The sequence below is a fragment of the Mustela putorius genome, unplaced genomic scaffold (assembly GCF_011764305.1).
Source record: "Mustela putorius furo isolate JIRA1106 unplaced genomic scaffold, ASM1176430v1.1 tig00537350_pilon_pilon_pilon, whole genome shotgun sequence".
NCBI lineage: Eukaryota > Metazoa > Chordata > Mammalia > Carnivora > Mustelidae > Mustela > Mustela putorius.
The window spans coordinates 9900982-9923457 of record NW_025422471.1 but is presented as its reverse complement, the minus strand read 5'-3'; the positions used below and the strand labels follow the sequence as shown (position 1 = coordinate 9923457).

Here is a 22476-nt window from a genome sequence, read left to right as displayed (position 1 = left end):
AGCTAGGAAACTACTTTAATACTAATGTTATGATTAACATTCACAATAAGATATTAAGCTAAAAAAATACTAATACTAAAAAGTGGATAACTTTCCTACCAAATTACCTGTTATCAGTGCATCTTTGATAAAACATATCACTCAATGAATAAAGGGTTTAGGTCAAGTTTTCCTTGATTGTTTTTATAACAATATATAAGAAAGATTTGCATATTTATTATTCATTTGGAGGCTTATAAAGATAATTCTGTCTTGTATATACTTGAAAGTTATCAGTGCAACAAAGGTATCTAAGTATGCCTTCTAATTTCAGTAAAGAGAAAGGAATAGCTAACTAGGCTAAATAACTTTCCTAAGGTTCAAAGCAAGTTAGCAAGAGAAGGACTATAAGCCAAGGCTGTATTGCAATATATTTCCAGATATAATTTTACAAGAAGCAATAGGAGGTATCAGAAGGACGGCAGAGTGAGCTGAAGGCCTACGACCTGCTTTCCTAGAATAAATAATGATTTATAAATGCAAATGCAATGAGAAATAGCAAATAAACTATTCCTTATCCTAGCAGGAATGTATGTACTCCTTCTAACAAAGAGGTTATTTCCTGAAGTCTGCTTCCTCACTCCCACTTAACAGTTCACCAACTACCATACTTTTCAATCTTCCTTTCCTTCCCAATCCACACGCTAACCATCCTAACATCTAGCTTATGCTTCTACAAACAGAAGGTACCTATTTAACTAGATATGTACTGTTTGCTTCATACCAGCTTTTCTCATTCAAATCTCCTCCTGCAAGACATTTACTTACACCTATCTGGACATGGGTGAGACTATGTACTGCCTGAAATTTTTGAATTGGGATATATGTGGTAAATGAAAAGCTATTGAATGTGTTTACATGCCAGGTGTTTCAGTAGTTCTGCACTTTCAATTAATAACAACACTTCAGTACAGCAACCTTCTCTCTCCATTCCCTCAGCAGTTAACAATCTCTTAATGAATACATTAATAAAAAAAGAATTCACTATTGACAACATCCCTGTGGTAGATTTTTTGTAAAACAGTTATATTTTTGTAATTAGGAGGAAATTTCAGTATTAGAAGGAAAATAAGAAGAACGAGATTAAGTTTTGAGAAATAAAACCAAAATTTTCCTATAGTTTGGTTTCTTAAAGTGGGCATATTGAGTTATTAAAAAAATTATAAAAATAGAATCTATGGAATCAATTTAAAACCTATGAGGACCAATTCAGACCATCTAGTATACCACCTTCATTAAAGAAGTAAGAAAACTATTCTCATTATGTAGAAAAGTACACACCCACACTTTCCCTATGATGCAAATTTCAAAAGTTAAGCCGTCACTGCTTTGGGAGAGAAGAACATGAACAATATTGTGAAATATTTTAAATGTAGAATGTGACCATATTAAATATCCATAAATTTGATCTCTTTTCTACAAATTTTGTAATGGCAGTCAACAGACTTCATCTAACTAAACAATGTTTTTCTCGGTCTCAGTGTAGGTTTTCTAAGACAAACATGCTAATAGAAAAGGAAATACAAAAGTAAAAGCGAGTTAAATCACAGTATAAATTAATCTGCACGACATTAGGAGATATATTAATGTGAGGATTAGTTATGCTTTTTCTTGCAATTTTATAACAAGGGACTTAGGCATATCACGAAATTATTTCTTCAAAGTCTCTGCATGACCCAGCACACCTCTTGCTGAAACAGGGATATGATGGAGAAGAGCCAGAAAGTGGGATCACAGGCACTGTCAAACAAATGGCTTGGGAAGAATATGGTAGCATAAGCACTTCATGTCTAACATAAGATTCTCAACTTCTTCAATGTTAAAAGATCACTCCTCTTCAGTACTCCTCAACTCAGTTAGTGTTACTACTGTCTCCCCATTACACAAGTCAGAAACCCAGCTACTGTATTCGATTCATTTCTTTCACTTGCCACATATAGTCAAATCATTATAATAAGCTTATATATCTCTCAAGTTCTAATACAAACTCATTGGTTCCTCAGTTCATTAAACTATTTTTGCTCACACATGTTACTTCTATAGTATGTTAACAGTCACTGAATCTACTCTTTTGAATTATGCTGGAATTAATATTCCAAAACACAAATCTGACCATGTTATTTCCTCTTTTAGAAATTGCTCAATGCTGCTCCATAATCCTTAAGACAATTTACAAATACCTTAAGTGGACACATCAGTCCCTGATGATCTCTGCAGCCCTAGTCTTATATTCTCTCTCTCACATCAAACTCAACGTCCAAGCTTTATTCAACTAAAATTTCTATCTAGAATACCTCTCCTTACCTCCAAGTGTCTACTCATACTTAAGGACTTCATGTAAATAACCCTTCTTCTGGGAAATATTTCTGAAGAGATGGCCTTAAGAGATGCTTTCAATAGGGTGCTTGGGTGGTCCAGTCCGTCAAGCATCAGTCTTTGGCTCAGGTCCTGATCTCAGGGTCCTGGGATTAAGCTCTGTGTTGGGCTCCCTGCTCAGCAGGGGAGTCTGCTTCTCCCTCTCCCTCTGCCTCCTCCCTCCACTCATGGTCTCTGTTTCTTTCTCAAATAAATAAATAACATCTTAAAGAGAGAGAGAGATACCTTCAATATGCTGCCCCATGATACCCTATGCTTACAGTTTGGGGTCATATTTGGTATTGTACTGAACTTGCCTGTATTCTCCATTAAACCACAATATCTTGAGGGCAAGTACTCTGTTTTTTTCACTACCGTATCTCCCTATATTTAGAACAGTGATTGACCCTCAATAAATACTTGATGGATCTATAGATGAATTGGAGGATTAATGGATGGATACAAGGATGGATTTCACAGGGCAGGAGAGTTAGAACGAAACTTTTGCCATTAACAACTTTGAGTTTTCAAAACAAAATCATTTTTAGGATGCTTATGTTTCCACTTGCTAGGTGTAGTTACCCCTGGGGAATGATAATGCAAGTCTATCATCTACACCTCCAAGGTACTGCCAATACCAACTTTATCCCATGTCCTCTGGGTCCTTAGAATAGTTGGATAATACGCATCCAGAAAAATAACTGCCAATACAACAAGATGCCAGGAAAAACCCAGTCATACTGTTATAGGAATAGGTTAGAGAGTGGCAGGATTTAGAGAGCAAAATGGAGAAAATAAAGGAAAACAAAACTAATCACTAAATAACTACCATTTCCACCTTCATTACTATTAACATTTATTAAGTACTCATCATGTGGCAGCTGTTATATTAAGAGCTTGTACACATCATGTTCCTATTTAAGAATGGTAGAGCTGAAATCACAATCTATTGTCTTTTAATGGATTTAACATAAAGAATGGTATCTGCCAATAAGCTATCACATTTTTCTCTTTTGCTAATGGAATTCCTTTATCTCTCCATCCATGAAAAAAAAAATAGTTTCATGTATAGTGGTAAGGGTCCTTCATACATTTTGTCATTTAATCTTCCGGATAATTCTATGAGTTTGGTACTATTGTGATTACTTTACGGATTAGTAAACCAAGACTGAACAAAAAAATACTTGACCACATCACAAACTATTAAGTTTCAAAGCTAAAACTGGTAACTAGGAATGTTTAATACCAAAGCCCATGTTCTCATCTACTAAACCATACTGCTAGGCAATGGAGAAAATTTATGTCCTGCCCTCAATGAGCTTGCAGTTTAGTGAGTAACAAGAACACCCAAGAAACATTTCAGAAAATAAGACTGCTATTATTAGGCAAGATGTTACAGTTACAGCATGATGCAATATATCCTAAACAACGTAACAGGATATTTCCCAAAGCTATAGTATTCAGGAGTCTTAGCTGTCTCAATTCAAACATATCTAATGGAGGGGAAAAAAGACTATATACGTAACAATATTAGAGCTAACAAAAAAGTTCTCCAGGGATTAAAAAGAAAAAAAAAAAGAAATAAGACTATACATAATACTATTTATTATTTATATAATCTCTTGGAGAAAGCAATCTTAAATCCCACTACCTATGGTATCTATACAGATTAGAGCACCCTGAAGCACACATTGTAAGACAACAGCACCACTTATGCCAATTTTTCTCTCTCCTGTAAAACTGTTCCTCTAGTATGCCACAACAAAATGCTTAATAAAATGACATACCTGAAGTGTAAAAATAAGAATTCTAATAGACAAGCTCTAAGTTAGACAAGGTTAAACTCCTCTGGCTAAATGAACTAATCCATTTAGTTTAGTTACCATAAAATACAAACACTACACTTGTTTTTCATTTTCAAGGTTAGATTTTATCATTTTATTAGACCAAAAAAAAAAAAAAAAAAAGGAGGAGTCTTAAGAAATTACTAGGTCAGTATTTTAAAACTCGAAATACATCTTCTACAATGGACTCATGGCTTTAAACTTGTTAATTTATTGTTTTAAGTGCTTCCTACACAACCCAATTTTTTTTTTCTCTAAAGTGAACACTGCAAATTGCCTTGGATGGGCAACAATGAAAAGGCTATACCATTTATTAATTTTGTATAAGTTATCCTCCACCCCTCAGATTCCTTGGAGGGGAAGAGGATGTCTGAATTTTACCATACAGTGCCACAGGCAGAAAGTGAAAGAAACCAAAACAATTGAATCCTGGAGGAAGATAAAATGCCTACAGCAGCAGATGACCTATTACATACCTTTCCATACAGGTTTTGATGTTATAATTTGTTAATTTCTGGGAAAAAAGACAATTACCCAGAGTTTAATTTTGTTCTGATAGAAGTGTTTAACTTCCTTAAGTTTTTGATAACAAACAACACAAACTGTTCAAAAGAGCAGTATGCTTTCAAATCATTACAATACTAAGTAAATGTGCATGAAAAGCTCAATGGAAAGATTATTTTCTTACTGTCAGAAAACACAAACTGAGAAGCACATTACACTTTCCTTAAAAAGTTTAGAAATATTCTTGGCACGTGTTTGCCTGGATAAATGTTCTCTTAAATATTTTCAAGAACAATTTTCATTAGAGAACATAATTTTATTCAAATATACAACTCATGGTATAAATAAGTAAGCCAGTACTCATTTCCCAACAGAAATAACAAGTCTTTCAAATAATAGTTTATTTAAAAAAAGATACTACTGTGTTAGCAATCTGGAATTTTAACATACACAGATACTTGTAGGTAGGTAGACACGTGTGTTTGTGTATATGGTAAATCACGGATATGTTTCAAAACATATCTATTTTTAATAAAGAAATAAACTGATTCTTATTAAAGTGAGTTATTATTTAACATCCTGTGTTCAAGTTGCACCAGAAAAGAAAAACATAAATGTTTACACATACATCTCCTTTCTCAAATATTGTCTTTTTTTTTTTTTTTAAGGATTCATCCATTTATTTTAGAGAGAGTGACTGTGAACTTGGTGGGGGAACTAGAGCCCAGGACCCCCAAGATCACCTGAACCAAAATCAAGAGCTGACAGCTCAACCAACTGAACCACCCAGGCGCCCCCAGCATCCTTCATTTTTATTTTTTTAATATTTTATTTATTTCTTTGAGAGAAAGAGAAAGAGAGAACATAAGCAGAAGAAGGGGCAGAGGGAGAAGCAGATTCCCTACTGAGCAGGGAGTCCCACGTGGGGCTCCATCCCAGGACTCTAGGATCATGACCTGAGCCAAAGGCAGCTGCTTAACTGACAGCCGCCCAGGCGCCCCCAGCATCCTTCATTTTTATTTTTTTAATATTTTATTTATTTCTTTGAGAGAAAGAGAAAGAGAGAACATAAGCAGAAGAAGGGGCAGAGGGAGAAGCAGATTCCCTACTGAGCAGGGAGTCCCACGTGGGGCTCCATCCCAGGACTCTAGGATCATGACCTGAGCCAAAGGCAGCTGCATAACTGACAGCCGCCCAGGCGCCCCGACCTGTGTTTTTTTTATTACTTTTTATTAACACCCTACTACTTGTGCTTTTTAAAATTAATACTACTGGATGCCTTCTTCCACAGCCTTCAAGCTTCAAGAGGCATATTCATCCTTGTACAGATATTTCATAAACAAGGTACCATCTCCTTTACAATAATGATTATAAGCACAAACAACAACACAGACTCTAAGATTCTAAGATTGTTGATATCTGAATGAATACTTGACAGTATGGGATAACTAATCAGTTATTCATAGTTGGAGTAAACTGGTAAAAGTTTATTTATTTTAAATATAGAAGTACATGATTCTAAATATACAAAGTATGCCAAAGTATTCCACTTAATTCTTTAAACACATCACTATAAATTTTAAGTGGTGATTTGTTTTACATCCAGGAAAACAAGACTCTATATTCTATGTAAAAAAGAATTAAAATACTGGCCTATTACTATCCAGAATTACTGCTGAAATCCAATCTTAATTTTAAAAAGTTATATTATAAATAAAAAATACGTAATTAATAGATGTATCTTTTTCATAATAAATCTTTAAGTCATAATTAGGCATTAGTCAGAATTTCTAGTATCCTACGTAGAAATAGACAAATTATATTGGAATTAACATTTTAAAATACACCTTTTATTTACATCATGTAAATGGCTAAGTAAAATCATCACCAAAGAGTATCAGATGCATGAAATGCTACTGAACAATTCCCCTGGAAATTAAAAATTATTTATCCTTAAATTCACTTGATTAACATTATTTTCTTTAAAAATCACATTTTACTAATTATGTAAATATAATACATTTAATCTAAAGCTTGGCGACTTTAACAGTATAAACTACACTTTCATAAACAACCTAACTTTCATAATTTACTATCTCAATTATTTCAAGTGAAAGTGTAGACTATTTCCTATTACCATAGGCTGATATTCTTTTCATTTTAATTCTTCTCAAATTAAAGTAACTCAGGGCTTAACTAATATATGGAAGTAAGTTAAGTTTTTAAAATCATGTTTAAGAGAAATAAAAGTATAAAGCTGAAACCTGAAAGAAACCAAAAGTACAGTGAAAAATGCAAAGCTGACCTATCTTCAATCTTTCCTTGTTAAACCTAGGCTACTCAAGAATTGTCAACTAATTATTTCACTTTATTGATGACATTTTTCTCTAGGGAAGTTCTTTTAAAAGTTTAACCCCGGAGCAAGTCATGGCTTCTCCTATCTTTGAAAGTGTCCAGAGCATTGATTATAACTGCAGGAGGTGTTACCTTCTACCCAGAGAATCTCACCCTGCTACAATCTTACACACTCTCTCACTCCCCAAACAGCTTTGATTCAGCAATTCAAGCTGCTTCAGCTGATATTAAAGGAAGAACCACAGAAAAGGGATCAGCAGTTCTAACAGAATAGAAAGAAGGAAAAACACAGATCGTGGATACAGTTAACACAAAGCTCAAGAGTAAAGCAGACTTGAAAAAGACATCAGAGTGACTCAAAAAAAGAACAACATGACAGAAATTAAACAAATTTTTTATGTTCGCCTTCTATGCATTTAAACTTACCTCAACCTCCATTAAAATTCTGATCATATACAAACCCCGAGGCTTTGACATAATTTCAAAACCCACACCCTCTCTTTCTGTCTCCAGAGTCACTTCTTAGGATAGCCAAGGGAGAGAAAAACAAAATAAAACAAAAACAAAAAACCACACAACAGAATTCAAATGTACATGTACTTGAGAAACAGAAAGATCAAGTCATAACCAAATTATAATTTTGGCCAATATTTTTTCATGTAAAAGTGATACATAATTGTTTTTAAAACCCAGTATTTTTCTCTTGCATTTAGGGAAAAGCTCTATGTTACTTGATATCAGGTATAAATATAGGTAGAAAACAGTTATTAAGGATAAGAGTCCTTGTAATGTTTTTCTTGGGCTGGTGTGTGAATATAAGATGCTCTATGCTGTTATACATCACTCTCTACGTCGACTACAGGAAAAGCTTCAGTATCTGCTTAATTAGTTAATCAGTTTTCCAGTACTAGAGAACAATACAGAAGCAAAGAGCTATCTATCACAGGATGGCTTTTTCACATCTAATTCAGGAATAGTGACCAAAATTCCAGAAGGTAATTGCATTTTCAAAACTGGATGTGTTTTTTTTTTTCCCAATTCAGTCATGACAGGGCCAGAAGGTAATGATACATCTGCCATGATGCAACAAGCAGACTTGTCTTCTGTCAAAAGTTGAAATCATAAAGGAATAAGCTGTCGTTAACAACCTCTCTCCAAACACTAGAGCTGTCATTCCATTGTTTTCTTTTACTGGCATGGGGGCTAGTGTGGCCTCATATACCTTGTCAGTTCAATAATGTGCTAAGCTTTTTTAACCTTTTCTGGAATTCCTGAACAATCTTTTATGAAGCCTGTAATGTAACAGCTTATATTTCCTTTGATTAATATATAGTTTTTTCAAAGTTTACTTTTAAAAATTGGAATTAGTGCTCTTGGTTTCAACCTATAATTTGGTAGTCTGTATTTCAAATAGGAAAAAAAGGATTAGCAGGTATTTTTTTTTTAAGTTTGAAATGTAAATTTTAGTTGTCTAAATTTAGCCAGCCTTTGAGGGGAAAAAAAAACAATCATTACTTAAATAAGTTGCTTGTAGTTTTATAATCTAAAATTTAAGTACTTTTAGAAATAGTTAAGTGAATAACCACAATGCAGTATATTTCATGAATATTATTTAAAAAAATTTTTAAATTATTACCTTTTTAGTTACTGAAGTAACATCTGCTCAAAGTAACAAAAGAGAGAGAGAAAGAGAATTAAATAGAAAAATTGAAGAAATAAAAGTAAAAGAAAAAATTCATGGTTTCTTACATATATTTCCAGGAACATCCATGTATACTCATGTATGTATGGTGGTGTATGTGCATATATGTGTAGCTACTTTTGAACAAATGATCTCACTCTCGTGTTTTCATCTGATAACTCTTAGACATCATCTTATATGAATGAATATACATACACACACACCACTCATTCTTCTTAAGAGCTACATAATTTTTAATGATATGAATAGACAGTTACTTAATCAAATAGTCTCCTACTGGTGGATATTTAGGTGATTAGAAGTTTCTATGTTATTACAAAACGCTTTGATGAGTATACATACATACATACATGCTTGTATGTATGTATACACTGTGTACTGCTGTAGTGTAAATTACTACAAATGCAATTTAGGGTCAAAGGTTAATAAGCACATTTAATTTGGGGTGATATAACTAAACTGCCACTAAAAAGATTGCTTCAAATTACATTTCCAACAATATTAAAACTTGTTATTATCATACAACTTGTTACCAATTTATCTGCCAATCTTATATGTTGAGAAATGACACCTTTTAATTTTAATGAGAATTTCTTAAATCCACAAATCTTTGAATTACATTAAAAAAAAAAGCAATGGAGCTTATAAATCACTTAAACAAAGATATACTTGAAAGGTCCAAAAAATTTTCCATATTTTGGAGGTTTCTGAGACCTTAAACATACATCTCCTGCTAAACCATACTCTGCTTGTACTATATAAATACTAAATAATATCCCAAAAGCTGTTAGATGGCATTGCTCCATATATTCCAAAATAAAACTATGCCCTAACCTGATATGTACTTCTTACTACCATTTATTAGCCAACACCACCCACCAGAATCCTCTTAAAATTTCCATGTCACCAACTTTGTAAATACTTATCCACAAACAGTTAAGACCTTGAAATACATAGCTGGAAGACTAGGAATTGAAGGTAGGAGTTAGGAAGGTGTTACCAAAATTTTATTACTTGTATTACTGAGAAAAAACAAGAAGAAACCACATCCTATTTTAGACAACTATCCATAATGGTTCCATACGTATTTGTAAAAAAAAAAAATCCTAATACTATAATCATTCAGCTTTTCAAAATGTGCCCGTCAAAAAAGGGGGGGAATCCCAAGTGCATTAAGGAAAGAGGAATCATCAGAACAGAAAAGGTAAGTATAGCTATTAAAAGGGAAGCAAACAATTTAAAAACTAGAAAGCTCTAAATCAACTTTTCAAGTCTGTAATTTATATCAGTCAAGTAACAGTTTATGTATTCTTTAATTTAGTTGCCCCATAATCAATGGTTTTTTAAAAAAAATCCTAAAATATTCTAGTGTGATGAATGCTGCTACATAAGGATGTCATCCTCTAAGATTTACATATAATTTTGTTATACAGAAAACTGCTTTAATGTTGTTTAAAAAAAGCTATGTATTGTAAAGTGACTCAATATCACTGGAATAACCAGATTAAAAAGAACCATGTAATTAAAATGCTATACTGAATTATTTTGATTATCTCCATTCCTTCCACAAATCACACTAAAATTTTAGTTAAAAAAAAGTTTATTACTCAAATTACTGAGTAAAGAAGGGTGGTGTTAACCCATCAGGACAAAACAAATGAGAATGGAGAGTAAAGAGGACACAGACATTGATACATTTTTGGAAGACTGTAAACTGATAGAATTGGATTTGTACCATAGAGGAAAAAAAACCCTCAAGTTCCCAGAGGGAAATAATGACTAGAAGAAAGCCAACTCATCCACAGAATTTCAGAAGAACTCAGAAACTGGGATGCCAGTTATCCAGAGGCATTACTTTTAAGTTCACATTAGGTACAATTATCCCATTCCTTAAAAAAGGAAACCCAAAACCCCAAAACTAGGTCATAATCTTACATTATGCAGATAGCCCTATGAGAGATCAAAGATGTTTCCTTTTGAGAAACTTATCTAGAGAAGGCCTAGAAGGACAAAAGACCATAGGAGAGGAGAGAGACACAGAGCTCAAATCAGGTGTACTATGCAAAAGTCTGCAAAATGATTCGAAAGACAATTCCATTCCAAAATATGATAGAACTTTATCAAACCATCAAACTATGATAGAAGAACTTTAAAAATTCTACAGAAGGGTTAAAAGATAAAGTAGGTAACCTAACAACAAAACTAGAGCAAAAAATAGATGGAAAATAAGAAAGTACAGGCAATTAGACAAAGCATTTACAGGCTCAATCCACAATTCCAAAATCAAGATACTAATTCTAGAAAAAGAGAAGATTAAAATGAAAAAAAAAAAAACCACAAAAAATCTTCTAAGAATTGAGAATCATGAGTTTACAGTACAGACAGAGGGGATCACCAAGTGCCCAACACAATGAAAGAAACAAAAAGATAAAAACACCAAGGCACAGGAAATTCCTTAAAAGCAGTATGAGTAATTTCTTGACATTAGGCAAAAGGAAAAGAAGCTTACACAGAGGGAACAAAAGTATTCAAGGTCAGAATTGGTACCAGACTTTCCAGTTAAAACACTGGAAGCTAAAAGACGATGAAACAAAGCATTCAAACTTCAGAATGAAAATGATTTTCAACTTGGAATTCTATGCCTAACTGAATTATCAAAATAAAGGAAGCAAGTAAAATAAAGGCACTTTTTTCAGAAATAAAAGGTTTCAAAAACTTATCTTGTATTCACTTTTTGATGGCTCCAACAAAATGAGGGCATATATCAAAAAAGCTGGGTTCATTAGATCCAGGAAACAGGAGTTCAAACATAAGGAGACCATCTAAGGGGAGTCCCAGGAAAAGAGGTAGATAGGCAGGCTTAGAAAGTAAACAGTCAGGACTGGAATGAAAGTCCACAGCGTTCCAAAAGAGAGTTCTCCAGAGAAAAACAGTAAATTATGAGATGCTTTGGTAAGTCTGACCCTTTAAAAACACTACTGAGAGATAAATCAAAAGCTGAATTAACAATTACTGTGAAGAAAATAGGAAAAAAAAAAAAGAATTCCATGAAAACAAACTTCAGCAAAAATGAAAAGTAACCATAGGTTGTAACTGAGTCAGCCATAAAAAAGTTTACAGTAGTAGTAATATTGTAAAGCTTGATTTCTGATTTAATCCAAAAAACTGCAATAATAGGAAAGAGATTCTTGTCTACCATAACAGAAAGTGACTGATAGATCAAGAGACAGTATTAAATTTAAAAAATATAGATAGAGAGCACACAAGTAATACCAGAAAGTACTGAGTGATTATGTCTAGGGAACAGAATAAGTGAGGAAGGATTAGCAAAGGATAATCACTATTTTGATAAATGACTTTTGATTTTACTTGACTTTCAGATTATATGCATGTACCATCTGATGCTCTGCAGTTTTATTTTAATACATTTTAAGTGTAGATTTCTTTTCATTTGTCTTGCTTAAGCTATGCCATACTTCAACATCTGTCTTTACTATCAGAAATTAATACATACTTCTTCTCCCCTTCTTTCCTATTGTTTTTCTGAAACATCTACAAAAATATTAGATTTTATTCTATTCTTGACTTTTTCCCCTATCAATTTTTTGAAATTCTTATGATAAAAAGTCATGTTCTTTATCTATCATTTAAAAAAATATCAATTTTTTTCCTCAGATTCTCTGCTATATTCTGTATACAATACTCTTCAACTCTAGGTTTTAATTTACCGATTCTCTCTTCAACTGTGTCTGATAGTTAGTTGCCTCACCTGACTCTTCCTTGTGACGAATCATTTCCTCATATAATTTTTAGTTTCTGACTAGAAATTCACCTTCATTAGGGATTTACCCTGGGTAGGAAAGTGTTGGTACCAGGAATTTTGTGTTTGCTTCCATCTAGTACCCCAGAAGTTTCATCTGTCCAAAGTCCATTTTTACATTAATATACATTGTTTAAAATTCCCACACTGACATAGGTTGTCAAAATTCAGGCTGCAAATCCAAATCCAACTTTGCAGTGTGATCTATGGCTTCTATTTCCCAAGGGAGGATGTTAATTTACTCCACCTGGCCTCTCTAGCAAATAAACTTCCTCTTTGCACCTTGAACTGATTTTTCTACTCCTGAAAACTAAAAGGGCAGAAACTTCCAGGCCTTAGCTATACCCAAGGGTCTTGGTATTAGCACTTGCCTCTCAAGCTCAAAGCTGTAATGTAGACCTAGGGCTTGTATCTCATTAGCTATCCCCTTTGGGTTGCTACATTCTCAAGGAACTTACCACCATGGGTTTAAGTATTTTTCTTGTAGTTGGGTATTTAAAGATTCCCTTTCTATCTTTTAAACATAACTAGATACTTAATATTTTTGTTGTTGCTATGTTTTATCCACTATTCTTGCATGTGTGTATGCAGAAGGGAGAAATGCATATTAATTAGCTCAGTCCACCATGTTTTAGAACCCAAACTATATCAATTACATTGATAAAAACAGTATAATTTCTTTAAACTTAGATATAACAATATGAAAGCTATACTCAAGGTAAGTAATTATGGAAACATCAGACTCTTCTAAATAACCCAGCTATGAGAACTTAGTAAAAATGTGGGTAGGCTTAGTGAAGTAATCAGACTTCTTACAAAATTATTAAAATCAATAAATTTTATCATTTTGAGTATGAACCACTTATTAGTATTTTGAAAGTAGTCTTCATAACTTAAACTTTACTCCTCTACTGATTTTATTATAAAACATTTCTTAGGGGCACCTGGGTGGCTCAGTGGGTTAAGCCTCCGCCTTCAGCTCATGTCATGGTCTCTGGGTCCTGGGATGGAGCCCCACATTGGGCTCTCTGCTCAGCGGGGAGCCTACTTCCCCCCTTTCTCTGCCTGCCTCTCTGCCTACTTGTGATCTCTTTCTCTGTCAATTAAAAAAAATAAAAAATAAATTCCTAGAACTTCTTACTTTCTGTCATACCAAATATAATTGCCATCAAGTTATAACTTATCCATTATACCTAGAGCCCGAGAAGTATAAATAAACTCTTAACCAATCCAAAGAATGTTACCTACACCAGAGGTTCTAGTGTGGTATCCAGATTAAGAGCAAAACATCACCTGGGACAGTCTTAGAAATATAAATTCTCAGGCTCCAACCAGACCTTCTGCATCAAAATCTGGTTTTGGGACGAGGCAATTTGTGTTTCAAAAAGCTCTCCAAGTGATTCTGATGCATGGAAAATTTGACTGTATAGTTCAGTGGCTCCCAAACTACTCTCCATAAAACTTTTTGACAGTACAACTCAGTCCTTCAAAGCCTGGACAGGGAGAGATCAGAAAGCTGCCTATGATGCAAAATTTAAGGAGGTACTCACTCTCAGGATCCTACAAATATTGCACGACCCTGAGAGACTTACCAACTCCTTAAATTCTGCACCCTTGTTCTACATCGGCAATTAGTAATTAAATGACTTTAAGTAGTGTAATGACTTTCCTTTCCTTGCCCATTTTACAGACCAACTGAAATGCCTAAAAAGATACACATGAGAAAAGATCAAAGAAAAAACACGTATGAGTAACTCTCAAACTGCACAAACACTGAATAATCAGTACTTGGCTATATGATACACTGTTTCCGACTCCAAGTAATGTATTATGCAATGAAGACTGTTAAACACTAAAAATATGAGCTATGGCACTCAGAAGTACTGTGGGGATGTATCTGATATGTACTATTTCTTCAACATGAAATCTTAATACATTTTTTATAATAAAGTTCTAAAGTATCTAAAATGCAAGGACTGGAATATCTTTAATTCTCAGACTGTTAGCTATGGAGCCCTAGGGTTTGGGGAAGAAATCTCAGGGGTCATTGTAGAAGTTGCTCCAATTCTCACCCCAGCTTCAACCAAAGTAGTTCCATAGATTTAAACCTACTTTTTACAGAACAGTCGCCTCAGAGGCAGGGTTCCACTGATGGGAAAAAGTTTTAATTTAACCTTATAATGGTATGAATCCAATATTAGGACCTTAAATCTTTTCCTAAAAATCTGTAAGAGATATAGCAGATTTTTTTTTTTGAGCTGTGAAAGCAGGAATGTTTATTAGTGAGAGTGGGTGAGCTCAAGGGACAGCAGCCACAACAGACATACTATTAACAAAACTGAGTAGAGATCATATTGTCTATCCTGAGAAATAACAGATTTACTTCAGTTGTGATATCAAAAACTGACAGATCACAAAAAATGGGTAATGCTCCCAGTCTTTTCTAAATTTTGGAAACATTTCATTAAATACAATTTTTGAACAAAATCCACAAAATAAAAATAGAGCTAATCTGATTAAAAGGTAAGGGTGAGATAGATAGCTTTAGTCCTCCCAATTAGTCTTCCTCTGCCTGCTTCCTAGAATACCACCCCTTTACAATCAGTGTCCTCCCACCACACATAAACACACAGTAGCCTCTGAAGAACCACCAAAGAAACACCATGAAAGGGCAAAGCCAAAGTAACAAATCACTTTATCTAGATTAAAGAGATAGCCATTTAAAAATATTCACCATGTAGAAATTTACCACAATAAAGGTGACATTCAGTTTTTTTTATAAAGAGAAAAAGGTATATCAATTAAACTTTTAAGTACATAACACATAAATACTAAATACACTAAATACTAGAGTACTAGGAAATCAGCCGAACTTTTTTTTTTTTTTTTTTTTTTAAGGAATCATGAGTTGCCATTATTGAGAAAAGCAGAAAAGAGTCAAAGCAATGAAATGCTGTTAGTTTCCAAACACTACACTTCTACTTAAAAGAACAAAATGCCTGACTAGTCTAAAGTTACTGACAAACTTTCTTCCTCCTGTTTGGGATATCAACAGTTGTTTGATATCATAGTTGATATCATAGTTGTTTGGCATGACTTACCATACTCTTTCACCTTGAAAAATCTTACATAATAAAATATCCTAGAACAGGAAAGGCTTACTTAATCTAGTAGCAGGAACAATATAATTACATACAGTATTTCACCAAGCCCTCATATGTACGAACACACGATTTTCTTTACTAAATTGTATTTTCAAATATACACTGAATTGTGATCACATTTCATATATAATGTTCTTAATCAATGACAGCATCTCTTATAACCACAAACTAATGTGTCAGAAAGTTCATTTCACTATTCATAGCCAAAAATACGTATGTTTAAATAATACAATATTTTATGTGAGTGACTTCAATCTAAACTTCAATTTATTTTATTTAAATTCTATTAAATTTTACTTAAATTCCACTAAAATTGCTCTGTTGAAATTTGTAGTCAAAAGTAATGTCTTGTGTTCTTTACAAATCCATGGACACTGAAAAAAATACACAATTAACCTAAGAAATTCTACTTGAAGCACTTTAAGGGCCTCAAAAACTATTAACAAAAATATTCTCTTAAGAGCTGGGCTGGGCCTTGATTTTATAATTTCAGGGATAAAAGAGCAGGAAGCCTATCTTTAACTTTTGAAATCATCAATGTATCAAGCAATTCCTCTCCCAGTATAATTACAAAAATGTAACAATATAGCTCTTATAGAGCACACATGCACAGATACATCCCTAAATAACTTTAAGTTCTTATATGAAATCTCTTTTACAAGACAACACTTTTTTTCTGAAAAAACTATTCATATTCCAAAGAAACCTATACTTTGGAAAATTTGGCTGTTCACTGCAGAATGCAAGAATGAGACAGTTAAAAAAAAAAGTAGCCAAACATTAAGATGTTACAATTATAGGTCAAAAACAACTCAATTTTACTATTCTAGAAAAGAAAACCTTGCATACATAAAATAACGGTTTCTAGAAAGGTAGAATTCAAGTAAAAATAAAGTAATTCAGTAAATATTTCAATTTACCATTTTACAGGTCTTTGTCTAATGCTTAAAGCAGTTTATTTCTGAGTTCTAGAGTTTTTAAAGAAATGACAAACACTGAGTCACTGCAACTCTTTTTTTTAAACTCTTCTTTTAAAGAATAAGAAATTAATTTCAAGTAGATTTCCTTCAGTTTCTAACTTAACTAAATTAGGTATGCAAAGATTTACAAAATCAATCTTGATATTTTTGTAAGTATTTTAAATAATATTGATAAATGATAAATTAAGGAATATTTCAAATAATAACAAATTTAGAATAAAAAATGTTCATTTTAAAGACATTATCTAAATAAAATACCATTTAGTTTTTCATTCCAACTGTAAAATAATGAATAATCTTCAATTACAAATAAAAAACAATTTAAAGATAAAATTATGTTTATAATGTACTTTTGAAGAGACAGGATAAAATAATTTATAATGCATAATAAAACAGAGCTATAAAATACCAAAAAAAATAGAAAAGAAATTGCACTTACATCCATAGCTCTCTTAATAAAAGGTATCTGTGTGCCACTGTCCAGATCTTCATTTATAATAAGCCTTCTAGCCCACTGACCTGCCCTGACAACACCACTACCATGAATTAAAACCATCAGTTTCTGTGGATTTGTCAAAGCATCCTCACTCATAAAGATAAAACTCTTTGGTTCACTCTCAGTGGCATCTACCTGTAATTAAAAAAAATTAAATAATAAATACATGTTTTCTGATCAGACACAGACATAAATGAGAAAACAACTAATGGTTACTACAAATTATAGAATGTCTACTAGAGTTACAGAAGTAAAAAAGCTTTAAAAAACTGAAATATTCATTAGACATTAATAACTACATATGAAATGGATTAGCATAAAAGACATGATAGTAATATGGCAAAAGAATACTGGAAATATATCTCCTTATATTATTGGTGCATATTTAGTATTATAATATAAATAAGAATAACTGATTTTTTGAGACCTTATAGTATAGATACAATGCTAAATGTCCTAAAAACATTACCTCAATCACAATCTCATTAAAGTGGTATTATTATTATCGTCACTTATACATGAAGAAATTGAGGCTTAGGGAGTTTAAATAACTTGCCAAAGATCACACAGCTAATGAGTCTATAATTCTATAACAGAAGTAAATTACATCTATAATAGAAAACAGAAAAGCCCAACAGGAGCATACACCTGTTAGAAAATCATATATTAGTAAAGAATACTACTAAGGTTTTAAAAGGTAGAGAGGAAACTATTTAAAAACTCAATCACCTATTCTATGTAAGTGATCTTTGAACTTTCATCATTCAGGATGTGAACACAGGCTCATGTAACAATTATTTTATGAAGGAATACTATTTAAGTATTCCTCTAACTTTATTTTATGTACTAAATATTCACAGGATGAGCATTTTTATACTTTTATATAGTGCTTATTTATGGAATGAATATTTTATATATTTTGATTGTATTTAATGTTTAGGTTTAAACCAGGTGATTTTATGTTTTAGACTTGAAAGACTCAAAAGACTTAAAAAGAGATAACTTCCTAACCTGTCTACATGACTGATGGCCTGCATTTGGTATTCCACATCAGCAGTGGCCAGTAACTGGGAATGGAAGCTTCTGTGCAGCTATGTCAGAGCCAGAAGCTAAAGTCTTGATGGCTGGTAACATACAGACTCAAACAGAGAAGTTCTGTCCATATACTTTGTAATGAAATAGCTCTTCACTTCTTCAAGAGTATAGATTCATGAAATTATGAAACTAAAAAAATAGAAAAAAACCTCGAGATACCCCCCCCAAAAAATGTCCTGGATTCTACATGTTCCTTGTCACTATTCCTGGGAAGAGAAAAAAATTAACATTTCTCTAATTCTAAAACAAATAGATTGGTGGTCATTTGTTTAAATACCACGAAGGGCAGTTATTTCAGCAAGAAGAGCATAACCATAGGGCTTAAAAAAAAAATCTCTTCCTCAGGGAAGCCTTCCTTGTCTACCCCTAAATTTAAATGTCTCCTCAAGAATTTTCTAGACTCTTTTTCTAGAAAGTTTTATTTTCCTTCACAGCACGTAACACAATCTAATGTATGTTCTACTTTATACATTTATTTATGTAACTGTTTATTAACCATCGCCTCTCACCATCAGAATGCAAGACCAGGAGGGCATGGACTTTTCTGTTTGTGTCCAGCAACATTCCCAATGGTTAAAAGAGAGGCTGGCACATTGTAGGCACTCAGTAAATAAAGCAATGAATAAACTTTTATAATAAGGAATGTTATCTAGCATCACCAGTGGCCTCCTTTAAATAAAAGGCATTTAACTAAATAATGTGTCCTCTTAACTTGTTACAATACTTGCCTGGTTCAGAAAGCACATATTGATGATTAAAATAATATATAACTATAAAGAATTTTAAAAGAGCTACACAATGCTAGAAATTAAAACGGCATAACCGATCTGGGGCACCTGGGTGGCTCAGTGGGTTAAAGCCTCTGCCTTCGGCTCAGGTCATGATCCCAGGGTCCTGGGATGGAGCCCCGCATTGGGCTCCCTACTCAGCAGGAAGCCTGCTTTCCCCCTCTCTCTGCCTGCCTCTCTGCCTACTTGCGATCTCGGTCTGTCAAATAAATAAATAAATAAATAAATAAAATCTTTAAAAAAAAAAAACCAGCATAACTGATCTTAGTGGTAATTAGTATGCAGTGTTAGAAGTATGAAGTATGAAACAATCACATTAGCTTCTCTTGCATGTGACGTCGAGAAGTAAGGAAATTTTGATGATAACAGCAGGTATGACTGAACTCGGAGGAAAAGAAGTAGTTGATTAATGGGGAAAACAGAGGAATCACTCAGTTAAAGTGGCTTTAAAAAAAAACAAAAGTGAGGGGCGCCTGGGTGGTCAGTGAGTTAAGACGCTGCCTTCAGCTCGGGTCATGATCTTGGGGTCCTGGGATCGAGCCCCTCATGGGGCTCTCTTCTCAGCAGGGAGCCTGCTTCCCTCACTCTCTCTCTCTCTCTGCCTGCCTCTCTGTCTACTTGTGATATCTCTCTGTCAAATAAATAAATAAAATCTAAAAAAAAAAAACAACCAAAAGTGGTAACAACAAAAGAAAAATTAAAAAACAAAGCTGTCAATGTATAATGAAAAAGGGGCCACAAAGGTTTCCAGTCATTCATTTACCAAAGAGTACGTCTAAATGTGCACAAATAAAACTACCTCTTAAAATCATTGAGGCCTTAATGGATCTTAGAATTGCTATGGAAATGGACATCTGTTTATCTTAATTAAGAAAAAAAAACCCTATAGCTGTAGACTTTGCAGTAGGCGCTGTTCACTATTTCTTTTCTCTATCTGACTAAGTCCCCTGTTACCAGAGAACTGAGTCAATTTTTTAAGCAGTGGAATGTTGGCACTTAAATTCCACAGTAATCACTTTAAAACCGGAAGAGTGCTTATTTTCAGAAGATGAAATGTGTTTTTTATATTAAAATGCTGTTCAAAAATATTTAAGGGCTGCAAATTAAGGTAGCCATGAATAAATGAATAAAAGTTTTATAGAAGAACTGACTTTGAAAACATGAGATCATCAGAATATTCAAGGAAAAAAAACAATGAAAATGAAAAATGTAGTTATTAATGATTAAGGTGTAAGGGCAGTATTTAGGATGGTCATTGGCTTATATTCATCTCAATTTAACACAGAACTCTGAGGCTGTTATCTATAACTTACTTTGTAAAAAGTTAGTACTAAGTTTAAATACTAAAATATCTACATGAATAAAACATAATTTTCGGCATTAGCTTAATTAAGTTTGAAAATGGCTGTTCCAAGGCCATTGTCTCCAAACAGCACTAATTCATTAAACTGAGCTTTCATTAAGGAATGCATATAAAAGTCATCCTAGTGCACCATCTAACTTTATTAACCAATCAACTTCAAAGACCAACTGATAAGTGAGAACAATTTTTAGCAGTTAACAATTCACTTTAGGATACCCATGAACCCCACTAACTGTGATGATCATTTAAATATGGCTGAATAAAATGAATGAAAATTTATAATCAAGTTATTAAGTTAATTTATGTAATCTGAAGTTCTACACAAGTATAAGATATCAGAGTTGAGAATAATCTATACATGAGAATATATGTAAGGTAGGGAGTAAACACGAGACATACATGATAATGATCTTTACCATCAAATCATAGGTTTCCATCAGGTGCTGTTATTTGCAAAAAGGATAGAAAGGAAAAGGAAAAGAAAGAAAAGGAAAGAAGTCTTTCTTTCCTTATTAATAGTTCAACCATAAAACTAAAACTTAGCTCTTCATCAGGAAAAACAAAACAAAACAAAACAAACCACTTTGAGGTATTCCTATAATAAAAAGAACAACTGTGATACAAAACAAGGCAAAATAAAAAACCACCTTCACTGCTAGCTTTGGGATTTAAGAGAACTCAGGAGAAAATGAATAGTTATAGAAAAAAAATTTCACAGTGATATAAAATATGTGATGATAACTTACGGAGAGATATTAATTTCCTGAAAGAAAACAAATTTTGGTTTCTTTTCAGTTTATAAAATCAGGAAATGTTTACTAACCATAAATGGACATGACACTTACTATTGGTCTCATATAATGCAAAGTTTTCTCTATGCTTATTAGCTTTACAGACTAAAGTTTAAACCAGAGGAAAGTAATCAGATCTATAAAACAAAGTCCTCCTAACCCTAACCTCAAGCTTTCTATAAAGAAAATTAGTGAAACGTAATCATATAATATAATCCATACAGCCAATTATCTTCTGATTTCTTCTGGAAATGAGTTTAAAAGTTCCATGTAACTAAGTATTAAAGAGTTAAATGGCTCAGTCTTAACTATGTTGTAGCAATAAATCAAGCTAAGTCTCCTTAAATATTATTCTTCAGAAACTTTGAAAGAAAGAAAATTAACAAGAAAGACTGAATAAAAGGAAGAAAAGTTTCCAAATAAAGGAGGGTTAGCCTAGCTATTGCACAGAATAGTATTTTATTCACTAGTACATACCAGCACTTGAAACAGTGCCTGGCACCTAAAAGACTTTTAAGCAAATTTTTGCTGAATAAATGAATAGATGATTAACAATGTGACCTAGCATTTGAGCTTATTTATATAAAATTAAACATAAAATAGATTTTCCTTTTAAATACTGAACTTTGGAATTAATTTGTGAGGATAAATATTATAAAAAATCCTCAAACCCTCTAATTCATAGTAGAATATTACCCAAGGAATTTAAAAATCTCATGCAAAATATCATCTAGACAAAGTACTTATATGCAAAGTTTTGTGCCTTAAATTCATTACCTTCATAAAAGCCTTCCAGATTTTTATATATCATACACTCAGTTATCAGGAACAGCAAGGATCATCTAATCTAATACCGCCACTGTTTCATATATAACATTACTGTTTCTTCATTTTTTTATTGTATCATGTTTTACATTAAAAATTTTTTTGTGTGAATTTAAGACTGAGAACATATCTCAAACACCTTCACTCTGAAATGGGAAAATGTACAAAATTTGGAAAGAATGTTCTACAAGAAAGGGACGGAGCAATGTTATAAAACAGGAAGCATGAGGAATGAATTTGGGAATGTGTACAGGAAATAACATGGAAATAAAATATATAATTATAAAAATCAGGAAATAATTAAGGAGAGAGTGACTGTCTACCACAACATCAAGTACACTGGTTTACTTCAAAA

At 32.9% G+C, this 22476-nt stretch overlaps 1 protein-coding gene across 7 annotated transcripts in view; it reads right to left on the bottom strand.

The window, feature by feature from the left end:
- The window catches only part of FAM172A (family with sequence similarity 172 member A), a 426343-nt gene that overhangs the window by 286739 nt on the left and 117128 nt on the right, over positions 1–22476 (bottom strand). For 6 of the 7 annotated variants that reach the window (XM_004769901.3, XM_045074532.1, XM_045074533.1 and 3 more), the window contains one exon: positions 17203–17394. The exons of the other annotated variant lie outside the window; for it this stretch is intronic. In XM_004769901.3, the coding sequence (XP_004769958.1) occupies positions 17203–17394 (192 nt within the window). The remainder of the gene's footprint in view (positions 1–17202; positions 17395–22476) is intronic. 7 annotated transcript variants of the gene reach the window in all.